A 22,860-nucleotide genomic window follows, 5' to 3' on the forward strand; every position below is an offset into this window, starting at 1 on the left:
ATTTCAAGTACGATGGTGTAAAAATGACCACTCCAAGGTTGCCACTTAAAGAGGAGAATGAAATTCCCTGACTTTTCCAGGTGTGTTCCGAGAAAATTACAGTCTATCCGCATAGTGCGTGTTCGCTGCGCTGAGAAGTAAATTAATTATGGTACCACTTGAAAACACAAAAATTTGCCAATTGCATCAGACTTATTATATCTATAATCCTGAAAGCATTACTATTATATCTATAATAGGAGTTATTTTCTCCACTGAAGATTGAGATTAGAATCTGCCCAATCTGGATTAAAAAATGAGATTTTTTGCAGACATTTTGCAGCTAAACAAAAGAAATAAATTTATTTAATGATATTTTAAAATAAATTCAGGTATTTTATATTTATTTAGCAGCATACATAAACAAAAATATGTGCATTAAATTTCGTGATAGTATGTCATCATACTGCTAGATTTAGTTTCAGAATTATGCCAGAGAAATTCGCCTGAAATTTGAAAGTATTATTAACTACTAATAAATAAATTTAGAGGAAAGAAGAACATTAAATGATATAAATAACATTAAAATGAAGTTAGTTACTTAAAAATTGAATTACAATAATCAATGATATTTTGGCGAATATAGTCATATTAAACGTTAGCCTAGATGACTGATTACTATTTTTTTATTTTACTGCAAAATGAAAAATAAGGCATTTATTAAAATGTAGAAAAAAGTTTTAAAGATTTTGCAATAAAATCCTAGTCTTTGCTACGGCCTTGGTACAGTTTTGAAAACTACCGCCAACACCAAACTGACTGGTTTACTGCCCAACACCTTCTTAAACAGAGACTAAGAGACAGAAAGAAGTAACTGTTGTTACTGCTTATCATAATATCACCAAATCCCATATGTACCGTACATGGAGGTTAGAATAAAAAAAAATATGCATTGTTAGGATAAAAAAACTTCTCTGCAACAGAAATGGCTCCGTCCCAACATAGAGGGAAACATCTGTCGTTTATGCGCGAAATGTGAAATATCTGTCGCCGAAGCTTGCCAAATTCGTTTATCAAGAGTACATAAAACAAGCATCGTTTTAAATTTCCTTAAACTTTAAAGGAAAAGAAAATGTTTTTTGAGCGAGTAAATTAATTAATAGATTAGCTATTTTGAGCAAAAAAAGTACGAAAATCCGAGTATAAATTATTACGAAAGTCAAAGAACGTTTCTTCTTAACACATGCTCCACAATTTCCTGTACACATCGCGAAGGGGGAGAAATTCTCGCCGTCAGGTTCTGTTGCCAAATCCCCTTATCGAGTTTTTCCCTCTGCTTTCTAGTGGAACTCTAGCAAACTGTTTTACATTACGTCTATGGAACCTTTCTTTCTTTACATAGACATTCTTACATTAGAACAGGGTACATGGGGGCTATTCTAGCCTCCATGGCACCGTATATTAGGATTAAACCGATTTTGTTATATACGAGAAAGCGAAGGTATTTTATATTCTTTAGTTCAACATAATCTGCACATGCGAGTCTTAGGATTCTCGCAATTACTGAAAACCAAACTTGCCGAAAACTTGCTTTGCCTTTCTAAAAGACAATCTGATTTGAAGCTGCGAAAATTGGCTCTACACTAGCTGCCCAAATGACACTCATCTGATACATAACTCATCAATAAAGTGATCGTTTCCAACACTGGCGCAAAACTCGCTTTTTGGGGGATCGCCATATGACCTTCCCTGACTTTTCCGGATTTTGACTAAAATATTTAAATTCCCCGACTTTTTTGGTCAATTTTCAAATTCCCTGACTTTTTCCGGTTTTCCCGATTTTCCAGGTAGCGTGGAAACTCTGCCACTCGTAGTAACCACTTCACCAGCTCCATTAAGAGGTGGGGGGGAAAAAGTTCAAATTACACACCATACTTTCACTTGCCACTTTAGACAGAATGCTGATGAAATACCTGTGGATTCTTTGGATAACATTATTGGTAATTTAGTTTTATATGAATAATTTTACTGTGGCAATATAGTGATTCATGCACTAATGCTCCACTTCAAAGTAACTTTAATGATCATGGTGACCATCACTAAAGCAATGCCATGACACACACAGTAAATCTATTTGGATGTGCCTCATCCAATATATTAATAAATAATATGCTTTACAAATTATTTGGTCTTTTAATACCCAATAAAAATAGATCGAAATTAAATTAATGGGAACACACACAGATGTCATCAGATATTTCCTTTACTATACATTAGAATTTTTACAGATGCACATGAATTCCATGCTTGGCCAACAAATTATTCTTCTAGAACAAATAAATCATCTATGACAAATTTTCTTGTCTTCCAGTAATTTTTCTTCAACATTTATAATTTGAGGGAAATTTTCTAAGTATAATGCATTGTAATATAAGCTCATGCATACACTTGCAGTTTGTTATATAGTATTTTTATTTATTTAACCTATTATGGTAACCTTATTACACTTTAAGCATCTAAATTAATTTATAATTTTTGTAACTATTTATAAAAAGATACTAGAAATGAATAAATTTTTCAAAACAAACATGCAATACACTGTAAAAGAACATTCGCCCTTAGCAATAAATTTTAGTCGGCCTAAGTAGGCTATATAAATAAGAAGTTCTCAGATGTTGAGAGTTAGTGATCTAGCGACGTGGTGTTTGGCTGTTCTGCATATGCACACGATCCGGGTAGAGAGAAGAGCACTGTTGCTCTTGCAGTGCCAAAATTCTCGCATGTTGTTGAAAACGTGATTTCTTTTTACTCTGCGCATGTGGTATTTATTCCTCCACAAGGTGGAACTTCATCATACGGACCATAAACAGAGTTCATGAAAATTTGAAATGTAGTCTGGGTTGTTTGAAGTCTTTGTTCTGTAAGCTAGATAGCAATTCTTTGGATTTCTATGTTGATAAAATTGTGGATTTTCAAACATATTTCTGCATTTTAAACTTGTGACACGTATTCTTGCAAAAGAAAATTAAAATTGTTTTCCTTTGAGCTCTTTTAAGCTTTCAGCCTCCTTTAGGCCAAATGTGAAAACAGTTATGGCCTGGAGGACTATTCTACGCTCCGAGAGTCGACAGCAGTTTGTGGGCCGTCAGATGTCGCTGCTAGTGAAAAACAGGTCTGCCCGACATCCCATATTCTCTGAGTACAGAAGTTGTTGGAAGTGCACAGAAATGTTTTGCCCCGTCGTCAATCAGGCTTGTCCAGTTGACGTTCTAAGTAGACAATGGTTTGTATGCATTTTCACTGCTAATTTTTTCATATTTAAACGAAGAATATGGTTGTACAGAAAATATGTTGATGCTTTAGCTCTGCCAGAAGATGTTCTCATTGCATATTTCAGATTGCCAAAATTTATAGTTATTTTAATTTACAATGAACTGAGAGGGTACTTGGAGCCACATTCAGAAAACAAGAATGCAATTTCTACTGAAAGAAAGGTTATTTATACTTTCCTGAAATTATAGGTATATATTGTAATTATATAGTTTAAAAATGTAGAAGATAATAAGTATTTATCTAGCACATAATCCTTCTTCAGTTAATAAAAATATAGACATCCGAGAAGCGTCTACTCAATTTATCTACAGCAAGAATTAAGTTTTTAAAATATAACAGTGGAAGACCTTAGGAACAATATTGTGAACACAATAAGGAGTGCCATTAATTATTACATGAAATTCAGAATACTGTAAAATAAAAATGAAAAAAAAAAAAAAAAACTATAAAATAGTTTCATAATATTTTTTTAGTAGTACTACTAGTACTTTAGTAGTAGTACTACTACTAGTGTGATACTTTTAAAAATAATATTTAGCCCAGAAGGGCTATTAATTTCGTTTTGCCATTTTGTGGCGTTTTGCAATTTCACTTTTTGAATTGTTACCAGCAAATATTATCGCACTAATATTTAAAGAAATTAATTAATGAAGAATTTCCATAAATGTATGAATGCTTCTCGCACTCTGATAAAATAATGGTACCTAGAGCCATCAAATTTGGAATAACGTAATCCTCCACCCTAACTGGGGGGGGCATTTTTCATCTCTAGCATGCAAGACTGTGTATTGCAAATTCTAAAGCTATGCTCTTTTTTATATGATATTGCTGTTGAATTGAATTTTATAGTTTAAGTGCGATGAATATAATATTTAATATATAAAGGTACCACTCAAAACATTAAAAATTTAAAAAACATTAAAACTCAAAACATTAAAAAATGCCCCTCTGGGCATAATATAAAATCTGAAGGCTTTTAGATTTTTTTTTTCCTGTGTGTGCAATTTTATTACGACTTAAAACTGGTTTCGAAGGAAATACTTTCTGAGGGAAATTGGCTCGTGTATGTGTTACACATGGGAAAAGCCACGAAAATGCCAATGCGGCTAGCCCGTTCACGGATTCGAATGTCGGACCGAGCTACCCACTATGTTGGCCCAAGCCACGAAAACGCCTATGCAGCTAGCCCATTCTCGGGATTTGAACATCGGACTGAACTACCTGCGTTCAGCGACTCTACTGCTCCGCTGCTGGTTGCCCTATAGCAGAACTATACTAGATTATTATTGTATTATGCTATAAAGTAACAAGGCTGTAAGACTGAGGGTTTGTTCCATGAAATAGTACTTTTGTAATCTATTAGTATTAAAAAATCATTGTTTCTTTGCCAACTTTAAAGAAAAAAATTTAACTGTTCATAGCATTCTCATTTTTATATTGTAAAAGAGATACTGATTATTATTACAGTTTTCTATTTAATGTGTCAAAGTGTTAAAAAGCTGGTTTGACAAGGACTTCAACTACAGAGACCTACATCAATTATTTTTACTTTAGTACTTCTATTGTGAAAATAATATTACTACCTTTTAATTATTTTCCCCGAATAAAATTTTTTTGAGAAGGAAGAATATTTAAAATAAGCAGTTCTTATATATATATATATATATATATATAACAAAAAATTTTTTCCGTCACAAGATCTGAAATTAATTATTCATAATCTTAATTCCTACCTTGGACATCAAGACTTCGTTAAAAATGCCATAAAACTTCTTCATACCTTTAAGAATACTACCTTATGGAATCTGATTTAAACAGTAAATCAACCGTCTCAATGCTCCAAAATAGTCAAGGATCTTATTTTAGACTTCTGCAATTTTAAACTAAAAAACAGTAATTTCTTTCACAAAAAACTTTTTTGTACTATTCAGTTCAAACACCCTTCTTACGATAAGTTCAAAATTCCTAGCATTTTCAAAAAATATCAGCACTTGCTTCCTAACCAACCTCTCCAGATTAAACCCTGTTTCAAATTTGAAAAAAACTTGGGTCAACTAGTTATAAACCACCACGTTAAAAGATAATAGCACATGTTACTGCCAAATGCCTGTCTACAAAAAATATGTCGATCCTTTCCATTAACATATAGTCACAGGAGATCTTAATATTGTAGAAAATACTGAATTACGTAACCTTATGCAACTTGGCACCAAGTTTCGTCCTACTTTCAGTCTTAATAGACACGTCTGCCTCAAACAATTCAATAATGATCTAGATAAATTTATTATTATTGCTAGTACAAGATCCAATTTACCCACTACAACTTTTCTTGAATGGAAAGCTGCACTTACAAAAGAATTTCAATGTTTGCTTTTCAAGGCGCCTACTTTCAACTCTTTACACAATAAAAAATGCCTGGAGGATCTCATTCAAAAATTGCAACATAACTTTATCATCACGAAGATTGACAAAGCAAGCAACAATTTTAGTATTATTTGACAACACTTCTACTACAACCTTCTGCATAAAGAGTTAAATAACACTTGCACTTACCAAAAAATAACTTCCAGTACTCAGATTCTTCTAAATAAATTTAAAGCACTACATAAAAGACTTAAAATACAACCCCAGAAATATAACAACAGGTTTGCAAATCTCTATGCCTTACCGAAATTTCATAAGTCTCCAATTAAATTCAGGTTCATAGCTAATAGTACTAAAAGTTATCTCAAAGAAATAGATTATCTCTTTGCGCAAAAACTTCGTATGATTCGTGAACTAATCAATAACTATGATTTTAAAGGTTTGCATTGCAACTGGATGATCTCTAGTAATGAACAAGTTCTTAAAACTCTGAATTCACTTCAAATAGAACATATCCAATGCTACGACTTTGAAAACCTTTATACATCTCTACCACTCGAAGAAATTTTTACAAGTTTACTTGCTCTTCCTGATTTATTTCCACAAATTTCTACCATTCTCAGCAACGAAAAATGGCAGCTATTCCTTACCAGCGTTCTCTTCAATAATTTTATTCAATTTGACAATTACATCTATAAACAAGTTCAGGAAATACCTATGGGCGGGAATTTTTCAACTTCAGTTTGTGAATTATTCCTGTTCACTAAAGAACTAACCTATGTACGTTCACTCAGAACGGAAGAAAGTCTCTTTTTCCAACACATCTATAGATATATTGATGATGTCATAGCATTTAATAACTACAACAAAATAGAAAACGCTAATATCTACCCTGCTTGCTTAAAACTTAATAAAACCAATACAGAACAGCATGATGTAGTCTACCTTGATTTACATATTATTGATTACCGTTTTATTAAAGTTTACGATAAAAGAAGAGAATTTAATTTTTCCACACTTAAACTCACTAACTGGAATTCAAATATTTCCAAAAGAGTCATAATCAACACAATTTATTCACAGCTACTTAGAATGAAAAGAATTTGCAATACTGCGGAACACTTACAAGAAGAAATACTATACTTCGTAACTATTTTAAAAAGTAACCAAATACCACATAAAATAATTAAAAATTCCCTTACCAAAGCTGGCACTAACCTTACCTAATTATAGATTTTTTTAGTTAGATAATGATTTTTTATACCTAAAGCTACGGACGGTTTAAGAAGGATGACTAATTCAGAGAATCTATTGTAAAAATGTACAGAAAATTCTTGTTTATTCATTCTCTTTCCTCCAAAAAAATTTTGGCACTTTAAATTTCTTTAGTGGCCAATTTTACTGCTTTTATTAACAAATCGGGCTTTTTTCATTTTTCATAGTAGCTTGATCGCCCGCTAGCTTGAAGAATTACGACTTTTTTTAACAAATTACTGTTTTTTCCTTTTTTCTCATGCTTTAATGGCCAAGTTTTTATAGTTTTAGCTGAATTTGCCATTTTCACTTCGAAAAAATTTTTTCCATCCTACTACAAGCCAAGCGCCATTTTTTGAGATCTTTACACGGTTTCAGAGGTTTCCGGCTCCCTCCGATAATAGGAGACGAGTTACAGATAACGAAAATCACTTCGCATTGGCTAAACGCCCACAACACTTCGCTCCCCCCTACGTACGTCATCCAAAATAAGACGCTAGAAGTTAGCAGCCATTTTTCTGCATGTTTTCAGAGGGACAGCTTTACATCGTCAAAGGTCAGTTTTTTGTTTCTTTTGTTACAACTTTTTCTTGGTCTTAGCAAGACCCACTGAGTTTGTTCTTTTCTCATTTTTTTATTTTTTATATTGATTATTAACTACAGGTTTTCTTACAGTTTTATAAAATCTTTTTTTTTAAAATAAAATTGTTAATCTTTAAGCTTGCAGGCCCAGCCCGAATGTATTTGTATTTTTAGGACTAATAGCTCATCGCTATTTATTTTCGTTTTGATTTTAATTTTAGACTAGATTTAGAAAGTTTGATTTTGATTAACATATTTTAACACCTTAATGTGTCATTCTGAGCGGACGCGTCGGGAAATTGGAACAGAGAATTGAGACTATTAAAATTTCCAAGACACTTTGTCAAAAAAAATTTTTTAGCGAAAAAGTTTCAATTGTCTGTTTCGGCGAAACGCGTAATGGGGTTAGCTTGATTCGACGTTCAAATAAATGAAATTTCCCTTGAAAAGCCTGTTTGGATGTCGAATTGGGCTAATTTACCATTTTCCGCTTACTTTTTAACTTTTTCTGTTTTTTTAATTTTATTGTATTTATGTTTTACATGTCTAATGATTTGCTTTTCATGTGTATTAATTTTTGAAAACGTCTTAAACCTTTTGGAGCAGCAGCTCTTGGTAACTTTTAGGCGAGCTTTCTACAATTTTTATTTTTTACTTATTTTGCAGCATATTGCGCAAGATGTTTTCTTGACCAAAATTGGTTTTTCAAAAATTGTTATTACTGCTTTGCTTGATAAATTATATATATATAAGAAATAAAATAACAGCAGTGTAATATTAAAAAAAAAGGATTACTAATATATGTATGACAAAAATTGCAATACGAATTAATCACACATACAGAATAGATTATTATTATTTTCGTTTTATATTTTATATTGAAAAATTATTTTCTTCCATGTTAATTAAAGAATGAATTATTTAAAATAAATATAATAATTAAAATAATTATTCTGATGCATGTGTGACAGCTGAATGCAGCAGCAATCAGCCATACTGTAATAATGAATGAATTTTATTTCTTTTCCCCAAAAAAGTAATTTTTATAGAAACAGAAAATAAAAGAAAGAAATATCTTCTTTCTAATTTCTTACTTAAAGAAATATTTTTCTAATATTAACTATAAAATAAATTGCGTGAAAACACAGTTTTAATGTAAACATGAAAAAAAGATTGCAACGCAAATTAATCATATTATAAATTTAAATAATTGAAACTGTTTATTTCTAAAAAGATTTGAAGTAAGCTTAATTCATTTACTCTTATCTTTTTACCGTTGCTTTCATAGTATCCCACATCTCTCTTTATTTCTTAGCCCTAAATTCCTGTGTTAACTTTCCCCTTAAAAAATGAGATTTTCCTTCACATAACACAGCAGCATATTCTGCTACATTTTGGTCATAATATTGTTTTCTGCCAATTTTTTGAACTACAAATTCAGCATGTGAGTTAGTGAAATAATGGGAGAATATTCCTAGAACTTCAGGCAGCGTGTGCTATAAATTTTGTCACTCGTCTGTACTGCGATTGGTCTAAAGCTCCTTGAAGCCCTGCCCAATTTCAATAAAGTCAAATGGACCCACCCGCCCACCAACCCCAAGCAGAGAATGGTTTTCCCCGATAAGCTAAAAACAGCTAGCCATACTTTTTTTTTTTTTTTTTTTTGAGTCAATATTGTTCGCTCAAGTTGTAGACGGATCCAGCAATCTTAGAATAGGCATCCTGGAGTTGCAATAAAAGTTTACTAGCCTTCTTATTTAAATCAAAACATACAAATTAAAATTTCTACAATAAATTACACAATAAACTTTGGGACAGTACTTTCTTGAAACTTGGCTAAGCTCTGAAAATGCATTTTTACTGCTATGGCTATTTTAACCAAAGCCATGGTAAAAGATATTACACAATTAACTTCAATATTATTTTAATGGTCTTTGTGAGACTTATAAAATAGACTTATAGACTAAAAGGACAGACACCATAAGTAAGAAAATATGATACAGGTTAGGTCAAGTTATTTGAATATGATAAAGCTCTGAGGGTTATCTGCCTAAGAGGAGGAGGAATTCTTCTGTGAAAGAATTTGTAAGGGAAATTAACTTACAATCATGGGAGACACAATCAGGCCTGTTTCCCTGGGTTCAAACTGCCAGTATCTACTCGTCTTAACCATTCAACCACTGGTGGGGCAAAAGTATGATACAACTTGAATATTCAAGTTTCAAATGTTTCACCAATTCTGATCATGTGCATATCTGGAGATAATAAAGTCAACCTAAATCTGACCAACTGCCATATGAAATTCCAGCACATTTCGAGGTGCAATATTATGAAACTCACTACAGTTGCACAGAATTTAAGAAACACATGGGGGTTATCAGCTAAAAGAAACACTAGGAACAACAGCCACGTATAAAGATACGTATAAAGAAGCCTAGAGACAACTGGATATTTTACAGGACAAATGCTCTCTCATGGTAGTGGAGATCAATCTACACTACTCAATTAATCTCTTAGCTCAAACACGATCATGAAAAAATACCTATCCTGGATACTCTGTAAGCCTCTGCGAGACACACTAAAGTATGAGCAAATTTTTGTTCCTCATTCTAATAATAAATTAATACCAATATTAGCTGAAAGAATGACACGAAATTGATAGTAATCTTGCTTCTGATTTATATTCATGTATTCCTGATGTATTTTAACTGCATCATGTGCTAAATGAAGCTATTCACTAAAATCAAACACCAATGAAAATCGGCATTGAAAATACAATACAAATTGCGTGCGAACCCCTTACGGGAGTCAACTGAGACACAAAGCTAAATTTTATGATTTATCAAAACAATTACGCCAGGTTAAATGTTACTGCAAATCTGTTTATTTTACATACCTCATCACAATCTTCTAATGCTCGATCATACATTTTCATCTTTAGTTTACATGCAGCACTGGAAAGAAGAAACGTAACTTAATTTGACCACATATTTACTCTTTTTAATTAATCAACTCACATTTTGAGAGAATTTAAAATTTGTATACAAGTAACAACTACAAAAAATAGATAAACAGCACAGCAATATTAACCACAAGACAGTCAAATTATCAAAATATCTGAATTTTCTATTACTAATCATAAATATTTTTAATTCAGAAAGTGCTTTACAGGGTGAGAGATGAATTTTTATCATTAGTAACAAGCTCATTGTGATACCAGGAAATTCAATGCTCAGCTCAAAAAAGAAAAGAAAAAAAAACTACCATTCAAGGTATACTGAAAAGAACTCATAAAAGCATAAAATACGCATTACTTGATTTTTTAATATAAACTGTTTAAACTGTTTTACTGGTAAGACACAAAGTATTTTTCTTAAACACCTCCAACTCTCTTAACTAAAATGCAGTCTAAAGGACACAGAGTTTTATTATAGAACCATGTTACCAAAAACTAGAACTGTTGCATAATATTAAAATGCTTCATTGAAAGAGAAAAACTAAATACTTTAAACATTTTTTATTCAAAATAGTGCATGTAAATATGCACAAGAATAGGACAAAAAAAGAAATGTATTTAATAAAACAAAATTGAGTAAAGGAGATAATTCTTTAATTTCAAGAGGTGGAAAATGCAGTGTTTTACATACTGATATCTATTTCTCTTCTTTTCATCAATATAAAGATTATTATTATTATTATTATTATTTTTACCTTTTTTACTTTGTAAACAAATATTTGAATGCCTCAATGTTTCTCATGTTCCTTGAAATCTCTGTTTTGTTTACTTAAAATTTAACCTTTATTCTCCCCCCCCCATACTGCAAACAGATTATTCTTTGTTTCATACGTACATGGCATTGTGTGCCATATTTCTTCTGCTAAATTTCCAACTTTTCTCCGTGTAAAACGTTCTTGAGATTCCATGCTCTCATTCTGCTTTGGTACCCATGTTTAATTTAGCTCCTACAGAAGAATGCAAGAGAATAAACATTGTCCAAAATGCTTCTGCTTTAATTAATCTAACTGCTTATACAGTTAGGTTCTAATTTAGCTTGACATGACATTGTGGCATTCTTTTAGCAACAAATAATTTTTTTTCTCATTATCACAGACTTTATACAGTTTCTCTCACTTTAAATGTTTGCAAAATACAAATTTTAAAAATTGGCAAGTATGCGATTTTCAACATTTACTAGATTATTTAAGCTGACTTTCTACAGGTAGGAAATTTTGCTACAGACTAACAAACAAGCTTGCCAGATGAGCAAGCTGCAGCCAAAGCAAAAGTTCTATGTACCCCTGAAAAGCAAGTGCATAAAAAAAGTTCAATACGAATGAAATCAGTTCATTCTCACAAAGCAACAACCAATTCCAAAATAATTTTTTTATTGCCAAACCAGGAAACAACTTTTGGACACAGGTTAATATGCATGATGTCATTTTCAAAATAAAGCATTTTTTTTATTTCCAGCGTACTAAAAAAAATTAGCATTCTCAGAGTTTTTAATGAATATATCGGCTGATTACAGTCATACAAAGATGAAAATGGTTCAAATGGCTTTCCACAAATTTTCAGAATCTGGGGGTACCTCTCTCAAAACTGAACTCCACATCGTTCCGGAGGAGATAATGCCACAGATAGACGTGCACAGATTTTAATAGTATAGATGACAAGAGACATGCTAGTTTAAAATTTAATTAAAATTCATGCCTATGTTAGGATTAGATTTAAGAAAAGGTTTTATTTCTTTTGAATGGATAATATCATTATCTACCTTTGTCTCTAGCATCATCTTTATATTTACTGAATTTGAATCCTGGTATGCATAGGTCAAAAATCTGAAATACATAACAGATTAACCAAAACCTTTTAAATATAAAAATCCAAATTTAAGCATCTTTGCAAATGAAACACTTAACAAATAGCTAATTTATGATGTGTCTCTTCTATGACTGTAACTATTCTCATTTGAATCCATTATGATTAAATCATACAAAGCACTTATCATTTTGATATGCCAATAATCAATTGGTTGCAAATATTTTTAGTATAATTTCAACATACCATATTTCCCCTTGCATAAAATGCTCCTACACATGAGATGCACCTTGATTTTGGGACATGAAAATTGAAAAAAGTAACGAATTAATTGGTTGACAGACTGGTTTTTATAAGCTTGCCGGATTACAATTAAATAAGAGAAAAATATTACATAAGTTATAGAAATCAACATTTATTCAGTATGCAACACATCATCACTGTCAGAACTCCCATCTCTTACCCCTTAAAGTATACAATAACCTAAGATGCAATTTCCCCAAATACATTGTATCAATTCATCTTTATTGTAGACAATCCTGTCTTAAAAGGTTTCTTTTGTGGTTCCTTTTTTTTGGGGGGGGGGAGTTACCAGTTGGTAATTTTTTTAATTTATTTATTTTTATTTACTTTGGTTTAGTACACACTCAGAGAAGCTCCTTTGATAGGAACTGGAGATAATGACATTTGAAACCTTCACACCATTTCGTTTTGGGGGGAAGGGGGGGAATTGCTGTTATTCTCAAATGGAATTTCAGATGTTTGAGTTTTTCAAAGAAAGAGGTGAGTGAAGGCCTTAGCATTCTAAGGATTGTGGATAAACTTTCACAACTTGATTTTGTTTGCAACAATGTCACTATTAGCATTTCCATTGCTGTTGGAATAAATACTGATGATGTGAATACTGAAGTATACAACACATCCAGGTTTGTAAACACAAAATGCTTAAAGAAAAAGTATACAAGTCTTATACACCAGGAAATATGGTATTTTGGAACAAATACATTATTAATTAAAAACTGCTCAATTCTACAAAGCTTACTGGAGAAGTCAAACAACAAGAATCAGCATAATATTTTTTAATTTCGCAGGACTAGTTTCGATGGTTAAACTAGAGAACCATCTTCACCAGCTTAAGTGAATAACTTGCATTTTGCACTTAGGTGTGCGATTTCAACCTAAAACTTTTTAGAAGTCTGCATCTATAAATATAACATATGGGGAAACCTCTTTAAGAATTCATTTAAGGTTTTCTGTAGATGTAATCATTTTATAATAAGAATAAGTAGTAATAATTATTAACTTTAAGAAAAAAGTTTATCTCATTCAATCCTTTTGGCATCTGTTAAATAAAAGTGTTGAAGTAGAAGCGTCTTATTGCCAGTTTATTAGTATTGTAATATTAATAAAAATTATGAATTATATTGATAAGTAATCAATATATGCAGCCAAAAATTTACCTTCCTGAATTACTGAAAATGAATATGTTAAAATATGAAGAAGATTAAAAAATCAGAAAAAATTTTAAGTTTTGTTTAGTAATTTCAGAAAACACTTGCTTCTTATTAAAGTATTTATTCAATAAAAATCTACCTATATGATTTTTTCTTTTGGTCAATCTTTAGTTTAGGTCTTTCCCCAAACTTATTTCAAATTTATAAAGTAAATCAATCGCCTTATAATTTCTTAGATTACAACATAATTTTTTTTACATGAACCTGTTTACAGAATTTAGTTTTACTTAAATTAACAGATGAGATTTACTTTATTTTCTTATTCCCATAGAACTTCTACTTCTTCAGAAATAAAAGTATTTGCCTGCAATGGGAAAAAAAAAAAAAAAAAAAAAAAAAAAAAAAAAAACTCCCCAGTCATCTTTAATTTTTTATCTTCGAAGTTTAGGTCACTATTAACACTTAACAGCTGGCCCAGCTCTACAATTTCAACCCAGATTATTCTGCTACTAGCCTGAACACAGAAATAGGTCATAATTTTAGCTGAACTACATTTTCTGCATCTGCGTTTTTCTATTTGGATTACAATTTTGTATTTTCATCTTTAGGGTTGATTTATTTGATTGTGTCATCCATGAACGTATAGCCTGTTAAATTTTCTATCTAATTCATGAATGTATAGCCTGTTATCCAGGATTTTTCATCTATACCATTCCACAGACACTGATATTGTTTAAGCATTCTGATAATAAAAAATTGTTGTGAGTGGTAGTTCTTTGTTACACAAATCACTGGCACAGAGATCATTATCTTTTTTAATGCCATATCTGTATACTTACAAATGTCTCTTACTTACGTTATAAATGTTCTTTAAATTACAATCCTTTTAATACCTTATGATAACTTACTTCAATCATTTTTCTCACTAATAAAATCATTTTCATTGCACAAATTCTCAACATAATTTTGCTTCAGCAAAGAAATTTTTGAACCCACCACCACTTGCACTGAATTCCTCACATGAAGTACTTGAATAATTATGTCCCTAATTAGTAATTTTTACGCATGAACATCTTTAAAAAAATTAAAATCTGACATTGTTTATTTCTTTACATGGCTGAAAATTCTTCTTTTCCCATTTTTTTAAAATAGCTTTTAACTGCTTTTTTTATTATTGCTTCCTTTTCCTTTAAAATTACTGAATTTGCATTTCATAACATTCATAACTTTCTGCTAGCTTTCTTTACAGCAAACAGCATCTTCAGGAATTCAGCTCTGTTTCTAAATTTAATGTTTTTTACCTCTTGTTTTGAAGATATGCTAATGTAAGATAATCATAAAAACTACTGCATACTTGTAATGAATACATACACGCCGTCAAGAAAAAATTAAAAAAAAGTTTATGTACTTAAAAAGTTTAATAATGCACACATTATTATGCTTTTTTTTAAATAAATAAAGTTATGGTTTCAAATTACAGATTTTCTGAATACAAAAGTACAGAGACACACTTAATTTGACTGCATACGGAGGCCTTATTTACATCTCCCTCAAGTAAAAAAATACTTACACTTGACTCTGCATTCAAAACCACAACTGCCTTTGCAACAAAAGATTCGTTTAACATTACCAGCCATGCAGATTGGAAATGAAAATTATGCATAAAGGGTTTTAAAATAGAATGAATCATTTAAATGCTGCTGCATTATAAATGCTAAATCAAGCTTATAAGACTTTACTCAAAAAAATTAACTACTATTCACAATTAAAATATACTCATGTCCATAAACTAAGGATAATGCAAAATCAGGCAAACGGAGAGTTAGAAGCAAAACAAATTTGACTTAATTGTAAAGCTTATTTATTAAACAAAAGGTAAAGAGCAAAAAAAGATGCTATATGTTTGATATTATTAAAAAAATTAGCGATTTTTTCTCTCTGGAGCAAATTACAAAAAAAAAAAAAAAAAAAAACTATTTACAAAAAACCACTATTACATGGTTGGTATGATTGTTAATATATTGTATGTCTCCCAGACGATGCAATACAGTCCGTACAATGCCTAGGCATGCTGAGTATCAAATTATCAATCTGATCTTGGGGGATATTACACCACTCAAAAAGCAATGCTCTCTGAAGTTCTGTAGCTAAACCTGGACTCAACGGAAAACATCACACAAGCCCACTGTTGCGGTGTCCACAATGCATGCTCTCTACTCCAGGCGACAGTGAGTTGCAGTAAGTGGACCGCATCTGACAGGTCTACGAGCATATAGACCAATCTGCCCTAAGCGTCTGTACACGGTCTGCCTTGAAATTGTCGTACCAGTGGCTGAAGAGAGCTGACGAGACAGGTCTGAGGCTGTGCTCCACCTGTTTCTTTTGGCAGTAACTGCCAAATACCGGTCCTCATTCAGCATTGTAACTCTGGGGCAACCTGTGCTGTAACGTCTACTCACATTACCATCATCTTGGAATTGTTTCCAAAGCCTGGAGATGACACTCTGGGCAATTCCAAGTTCGTCTGATACTTCCAGTTAGGTACGCCCACATTCCAGACGGCCGATAATTCTAACACGTAAAAAAACACCCAAATGTGTCCTTTGTGTCATAACTATTCGGTTATTGCACTGAAATGCTTATAAAGGGCCTGCGAACAATTTTACTTCTTTGCCTGTATTCTTCATATATCACTCTCTTACACTCTTGTCATTGTGACGTACCATCGGTGTCATCTGGTTACTTCCTGAAATTTGCATATGATTCTTGAAGATGTGTGTAGTGATTTTACAGGAAATATATTTATTTTAGAGTTCGATTTCCGCGTGACTCCGAATTATCCTTAATTTATGGACGTGAGTGTAGTTTTAATATTAAAGTAAGAATTTTGAAATGCATTTCCTTGATTTTAGTAAATAAAATATTTCAGTCTGATTAGGTACATTCTTCAGTATAGATTTAACCTTTTAACTGTCATGCCCGAAAAATCTCGGGCACAGCACTGGTATTCCAAAATGTCACGCCCGAATATTACCCGGGCGAATTTTTTTTGAGTGCATCGTCTTGTTATACCCGAATATATATCGTGAGAAGTTTATTTTGGCTTCAGTTCAACAGATGGCAGCATTTGATTGAAGGTTTCACAGGATAGAGGTTAAAGTTCAAAGTGCACTGCATTTTTTTTTTTTTTTTTTTTTTTTTGATTACTTTGAGGCAAACATTTCATTTTTGGAATAAAAAAAATTGACAATTTATGCACCCAAATCATCAAAATAACTTGACAGTTAAAAGGTTAATGGTCTCGGTCAATTTAAGAACTACGTATCTAAGATATATCACATCACAATTATCATTAAATGCATTTATGCTTTCAGAAAAGCTGATCAATTTCAGATATGATCTCAAGAAGATGTTATGTCATGAAAGGTTTCCTTCTATTCCATCACAAACTTCACAGAGATAATTGACTTCATATGCTCGATATGCAATACTAATAATATTATTTTCTAAGTTTAAAACGACAACTCAAGTTTAGTTTAACATAATAAAGCCATCAAGAATTTTAATAATAATAAAGAAAATATTTTAACATTTACCTATTTAGGATACATGGCACTACTAGAGCATTCATTCTTTTTTCTAACTCAGTATTAGCTTCATTTATTTCAAGTAATTTGTTTAAATACCTGCAATTTTTCAAATTCAATATTACACATTTTAATCAATGGAAAGCAATTTAAAAATAGGTTAAAATATTTGAAAATACCTTAATGCTTTTTTATATTTCATATTTGCTGTAACAAAGTCTTCTTTCTTGAAATAAATATTTCCAGATAACTTTATTCTTTCAGCAACCCAAAGTATATGATCAATCTACAAAGATAAAATATTAAATAACTTCAAATTACTGGCATTAATTTAATCTTATATTCAAAGACAATATTTACCATTTTTACTTTAAAAGAGATATTTTCTGTTGGAACTTGCTTTTAATACAACAGTAAACTGATATATCTCGTTTAAAACTATACAGTTTATTAACATGAATGAAGTGAATGAAATTTCTTATACTAGGTAATCAATAAGAAATGAGAATTTGCTTAGCATTTATCAAATTTGATAAAAAGATACTCCAAAATGATAATATGCTATATAACCTACTAGCGACCCGCTCCGGCTTCGCACGGGTATAAAATATTAATGGATATTTTAACAATGAATCGCAGTTCATAATCTTTTTCTGAACTTGCATACCTCACCTTAAATTACGATTTTTGAAAATAATTTCCCTAATATTAAATTGATTTAACTCTAAATTTTAACCAAGATCTTAATAGAAAATTCCAATCCATAAATTATGGTTTTATTTAATCTAATCTTATCTAACCTTATGTACTTATAATTACTATAAGTGCGATTTAAAAATTAACCTTAGAATAGAATATCATTTATATTTTAAAACTACTATCATACAATTATTTATCGTAACTTACTTATAATTACTGATACGTTGTCGCACTGAAAGCTAGAGAGCTCTGATAATAAATGCGTCCGATCGCTGCTAAATTCAAAGTGCTATAGGGAGAACCGCGGCCTCCGATGCGCTATTTATAGGCACACTCCCGCCGCCCCGGCACCGCCGCAAACGCTACGTCCTGCAATTTTTAAATCTGTAGACCTTTTCAATGTGTACAATACTTAGTACATTATTTTGATAAATCTCGTAGGGTTCAGCCTGCGTTTGCAATGTAAGCGGAAAAAATGTAATTATTTACGACATCACATTAGAAACCTAAAAAATAACAGTATTTCTCCACTATTTAATGGATGTTATTATACATATAAACCTTCCTCTTCAATCACTCTATCTATTAAAAAAAACCGCATCAAAATCCGTTGTGTAGTTTTAAAGATTTAAGCAGACATAAGGATATAAAGACAGAGAAAGTGACTTTGTTTTATACTATGCAGTGATGTTGGCAATAAATTTTAAGATAGCACACATATTTCAGCTAGACTTAAGTGAAATGAAGGGAAAATCCTCAAGAAAAAAGTTTTCAAATACTTTTGGTATGACTAAAAAGATTTAAAAGAAGGGAATAGGGGGGATTTTAAGAAGGCTTTTAAACACTTTTGGAGAGAAGAAAAAAAGAACATTAAAATTAATTAATCAATAGATTTTGATGAAAACAGAAAGCTTTAAGAAAACTAATTCAACAACTTTTGGATATACTACTATCAAGATTCAGATTAAAAAAAAAAAAAAAAAAAAACATAATTTAAATATGGCATATTAAGCTCTTCAAACACTGGATGGCAAATTTTATTAAAAGAATATAAAATAATTTGGAAGCTGAATCTAGAGAGAATCTGGATTATTTATTACTTAGCAGAAGCTCATATATTTAACATTTTCAATAATAAATGGGGCAAGCTGTAAGCATAGTCGGCCCATGCAGATGCCATTTCATTTTTTTTTTTTTTTTTTTTTTGCAATTAACCACTAAATAATGTATTAATTCCAACTGAATTATTTAAATGTTTATCTTTATATATAGCATTAATAATACAGACTGCTTAAGGAGGTACAAAATGATTAGAAGTGAAAATTAAAACTAACTTGCAATAAATGCAATTTTAACAGGATATTCTCTACTCTATAAAAATATTCTTTACATGTTATCAGAATTTCTGCCATAAATATCATCTTGCAACATTTTTATTGCATAATAACAACGGGAATCATCCTGCCCATTGATCCTCAAAAATGTCATTTCCACTCAAATTTTCAATACATGTGAAAAAAAGGTTGGAAATTTTTAGAATTATTAAAATAATTCTTCTACAAATTCTGAAGGAAAATTACAGTCAAATAACTATAACGAACTTTAAGGGACCGAAAGTTGGGTTCCCTATGTCCGATCTTGTAAGGAAAATCATATCACAAAATAGTGTAAAATGTGACTGATGAATCATATACAAAGAATAATTACAACAATCACAATTGTCACATCTTCCAAATGATGTTATTTTTAACTTTAAAAAATATAATTAAAAATTAATTACAGTCATTACTGTGTGCTATTAATAAATTTGTTTTCCATCGTTATTCAGTTTCACCACACATTAATTATAATTTTACAAGGAAAATTATTTAGCCTATAAAATCACGGTTATGCCTATCCCTATAATCACACAATTCCATCTAAAATATGTATTTGCAATAATGAAAAACATCATTTTTGAAGAGAGTGCTGTCTGACAGCTCAGCGAAAGAACTGATTCAGCCTCTTTCTCACCATGCTTTTGGCTCAATACATTGCCCAATACAATATATTAAGGCAGACTTATTTTGTGCACTGGTTTTCCAAGAACTGAGTGCTGGATTTGCCTAATATATAGCTTTTTCTATAACACAGATGAAGGTGGAAATGAAGCTAGAAGAGTAATATATAAAAAATTTTCATTAATCTAATAGCCTCAATGTATGATTTCATCCCAGGTCACGTAATGATGCATAAGACCCATAGCACACTCACACAAGCATTTGTTTAACACGAACAACTGTTTTTACAACTGGTTTACTACTGAAAGAAATACGATTTTTTTTCCTTTCTTAAAAAAAAAAAAAAGCAAGTTGTTTTTTTTTCAACCAATCAGCTATCAGCTTGTTTGTAATGGAGAACCAGTTCCCCCTCTGTTAACCCCAAAGCGATCTATGGGATTGGCTGTTGTGACAAAGCAAAAAAATTGTTCCAAACAGTTGTTCTGAAATAAACGGATGTGTGATAGCGGCTTAAGAAGGATCTAGAATTTGGGAAATATCTATGCATTAATGGATCCAAAGAATTTTTGGGAAGTAAATCAGACAGAAATTAAAGGCAGGGCTGAGTATTACAAAAGCTATCAATCATATTTTGTTTTATAATAAAAACGTGAATGATAATTCAGAATTAAGGCCTGTCATTCCAGCTATTTTTAAGTTACAAATACAACAATCTGATTTTGTCAGAGTTAGGGAAGCTGTTTTCTTCCCAAATTATGCAGAGTCCACAGCTGTCACATGCCAGAAATCTAAATATGTAAATTTTGCACCAAAAAGCTCCTCAAATAATACATTATCTAGGTTCTCAAATGAGATGTTCAGAACATATTTGTTAGGCCCCTCTAGAAGCCAGGTTAACTCATATTTTCTACTACTGATTGTAGACAATCTTAGAATGGTGTGAATAGTGCTTTGCATTAGCTAATTCAACTGCAGGCACATTTTTAAAGTTCAAGGCTTCATTCAATCAGTATTACTCAAATGATATCGGATAATAAGGCACAATTTAGCTCAGCATGTAAATAGAAATGTAGTGCATGTAATTGTTGCTATGTTGAAAAGTATCACAAGAATTGGGATGCCTTGCACTGAAAAGTTAGTGTATGCATTGCAGTCAGCTAAAATAGATAAATCAAATAAGTTATTTTAAGTGCAGGAGGCAGAGAAAAGATATTCAAAAGTTAATTGATGAGTCACTCAAAATCTTGGACAACGCCAAGATAATGCAAAAATTGCATTATGATAAGAAAAGCAAGGAGGCTGATATAAATACTAGGATCAAGGTATTAAAACATATGCAGTCATCCACAGAATAGCAAGAAACAACTTAATCGAAAATGTGGAGACCTTATGTAGTTGCGAATATTATCTGGTGATACTGTACAGCGAGGTGAGGCTGACGAATTCCACAAATGTGGTAAGTTAATAGATTCTACAACAGAGCTGACATGCAACTTGTGAAGGAAATGGGAATTCAATTAGAGGTTGCATTTGGAATGCAGGCTAATTTGCCTGAGATGAGAGTAGAAGGTTTAGTAAAGAATTTGAAGAAGGCTCATCCAGCAAATGGAAATGAAAAAGATGAGAAGCAAGAGGACACTGAGCAGGTCCCTAAAAAAAAAAAAAAAAAAAAAAAAAAAAAAAGACAGAAGAATGTACAAATTGAGAATCAAAGTAAAAGTCATCATAAGAACTGGATATCTCAAATAGCACAGCGACAAGACGACATTACCAAAAAAGAAAATTTAGAAGATAAAGCTAGCAGGCTAAACGTAAGGTCTGGAATGCATTCAAGAAAGTTGAGTTACCAGCAGTGCAAAGCAGTTGGGAAACAAGGCCTAAGACAAAAGCGTAAACAAGCCAGATATAAGCTATAGAGATGGCGGCCAAAGTGAGTCTAAATACCTACCATCTACAGGTCGGAAGAGAAAAGCAGATCAACAAGTGGATGTCAAGCTCCACTGATGAACAGTTATTTCACTCAACAGAGTCCAGACAGTGATGATGCAGTGTGTAATCTAGAGTGCAGATATGCTGAAGTGACAAATGCAAGGGACAAATCAAGCAGTGGGAAGTTCAACAGAGTTCCAGAAATGGTGTGAAAAATGAACGACCGACTGGAGCCAAAATGGAAAGCAGTAAATATGTTAAAAGTTATTTTTCTTAATTGTAAGTTAATTTTCTTTATATTTAGACTAATATGTAATAAAGAAATAATAACACAAGTGTGTTTTAAACAATTTTAACTAGTTACTAATGTTTGGATTAAAAGCAAATTTCTAAGCTAGAGATCACCTATAATTTTGAAAGTAGTGTTTCTTACTTTTGAATCCTGTAAAGGGGAATTGAAAAATGAGAAAAAAAAAGTAAAAGGAAAGATGTAAAAATGTAAAAGGAAGAACTAGTCTCTGTGGCAAACACTCATAAGTAAAACGTTGCCTGTTTTCAGACATAAGGATGCTAAGATACACTGCACTTGGTCACACAGTACAAACACGTTAATGCAGTAACACAGCAGTCACGGAGAAAGTCAGCAAAGACTGTATATAACTAGCTTGTAAAGGAATGAATATGTTCTAGCAAAATGAAAGGTGATATTGTATGTAAATACCATACTTTTTTTTTCTTCTTCCAGGTACTACTGGAAAGATGTAGAAAGACAGAGAATTAAGCTGCGAATTTGTGACAAGATTGCAACTCTAGAAGTTAAGGTTAGACTTTTCATAAAGTCTGTTAGAAGACTTGCATGT

The 22,860-nt window shown here is 31.5% G+C and overlaps 1 protein-coding gene across 2 annotated transcripts in view; it reads right to left on the reverse strand.

The window, feature by feature from the left end:
• The window catches only part of LOC118195241 (uncharacterized), a 62,868-nt gene that overhangs the window by 11,671 nt on the left and 28,337 nt on the right, over positions 1–22,860 (reverse strand). For both annotated transcript variants that reach the window (XM_085818336.1, XM_035366502.2), the window contains exons 6-8: positions 17,552–17,658; positions 17,382–17,471; positions 10,409–10,466 (exon numbers count right to left, since the gene is read on the reverse strand). In XM_085818336.1, the coding sequence (XP_085674462.1) occupies positions 10,409–10,466; positions 17,382–17,471; positions 17,552–17,658 (255 nt within the window). The remainder of the gene's footprint in view (positions 1–10,408; positions 10,467–17,381; positions 17,472–17,551; positions 17,659–22,860) is intronic.

Source organism: Stegodyphus dumicola, chromosome 6, assembly GCF_044657685.1.
Source record: "Stegodyphus dumicola isolate Sdum_Otavi_A_Nest chromosome 6, ASM4465768v1".
NCBI lineage: Eukaryota > Metazoa > Arthropoda > Arachnida > Araneae > Eresidae > Stegodyphus > Stegodyphus dumicola.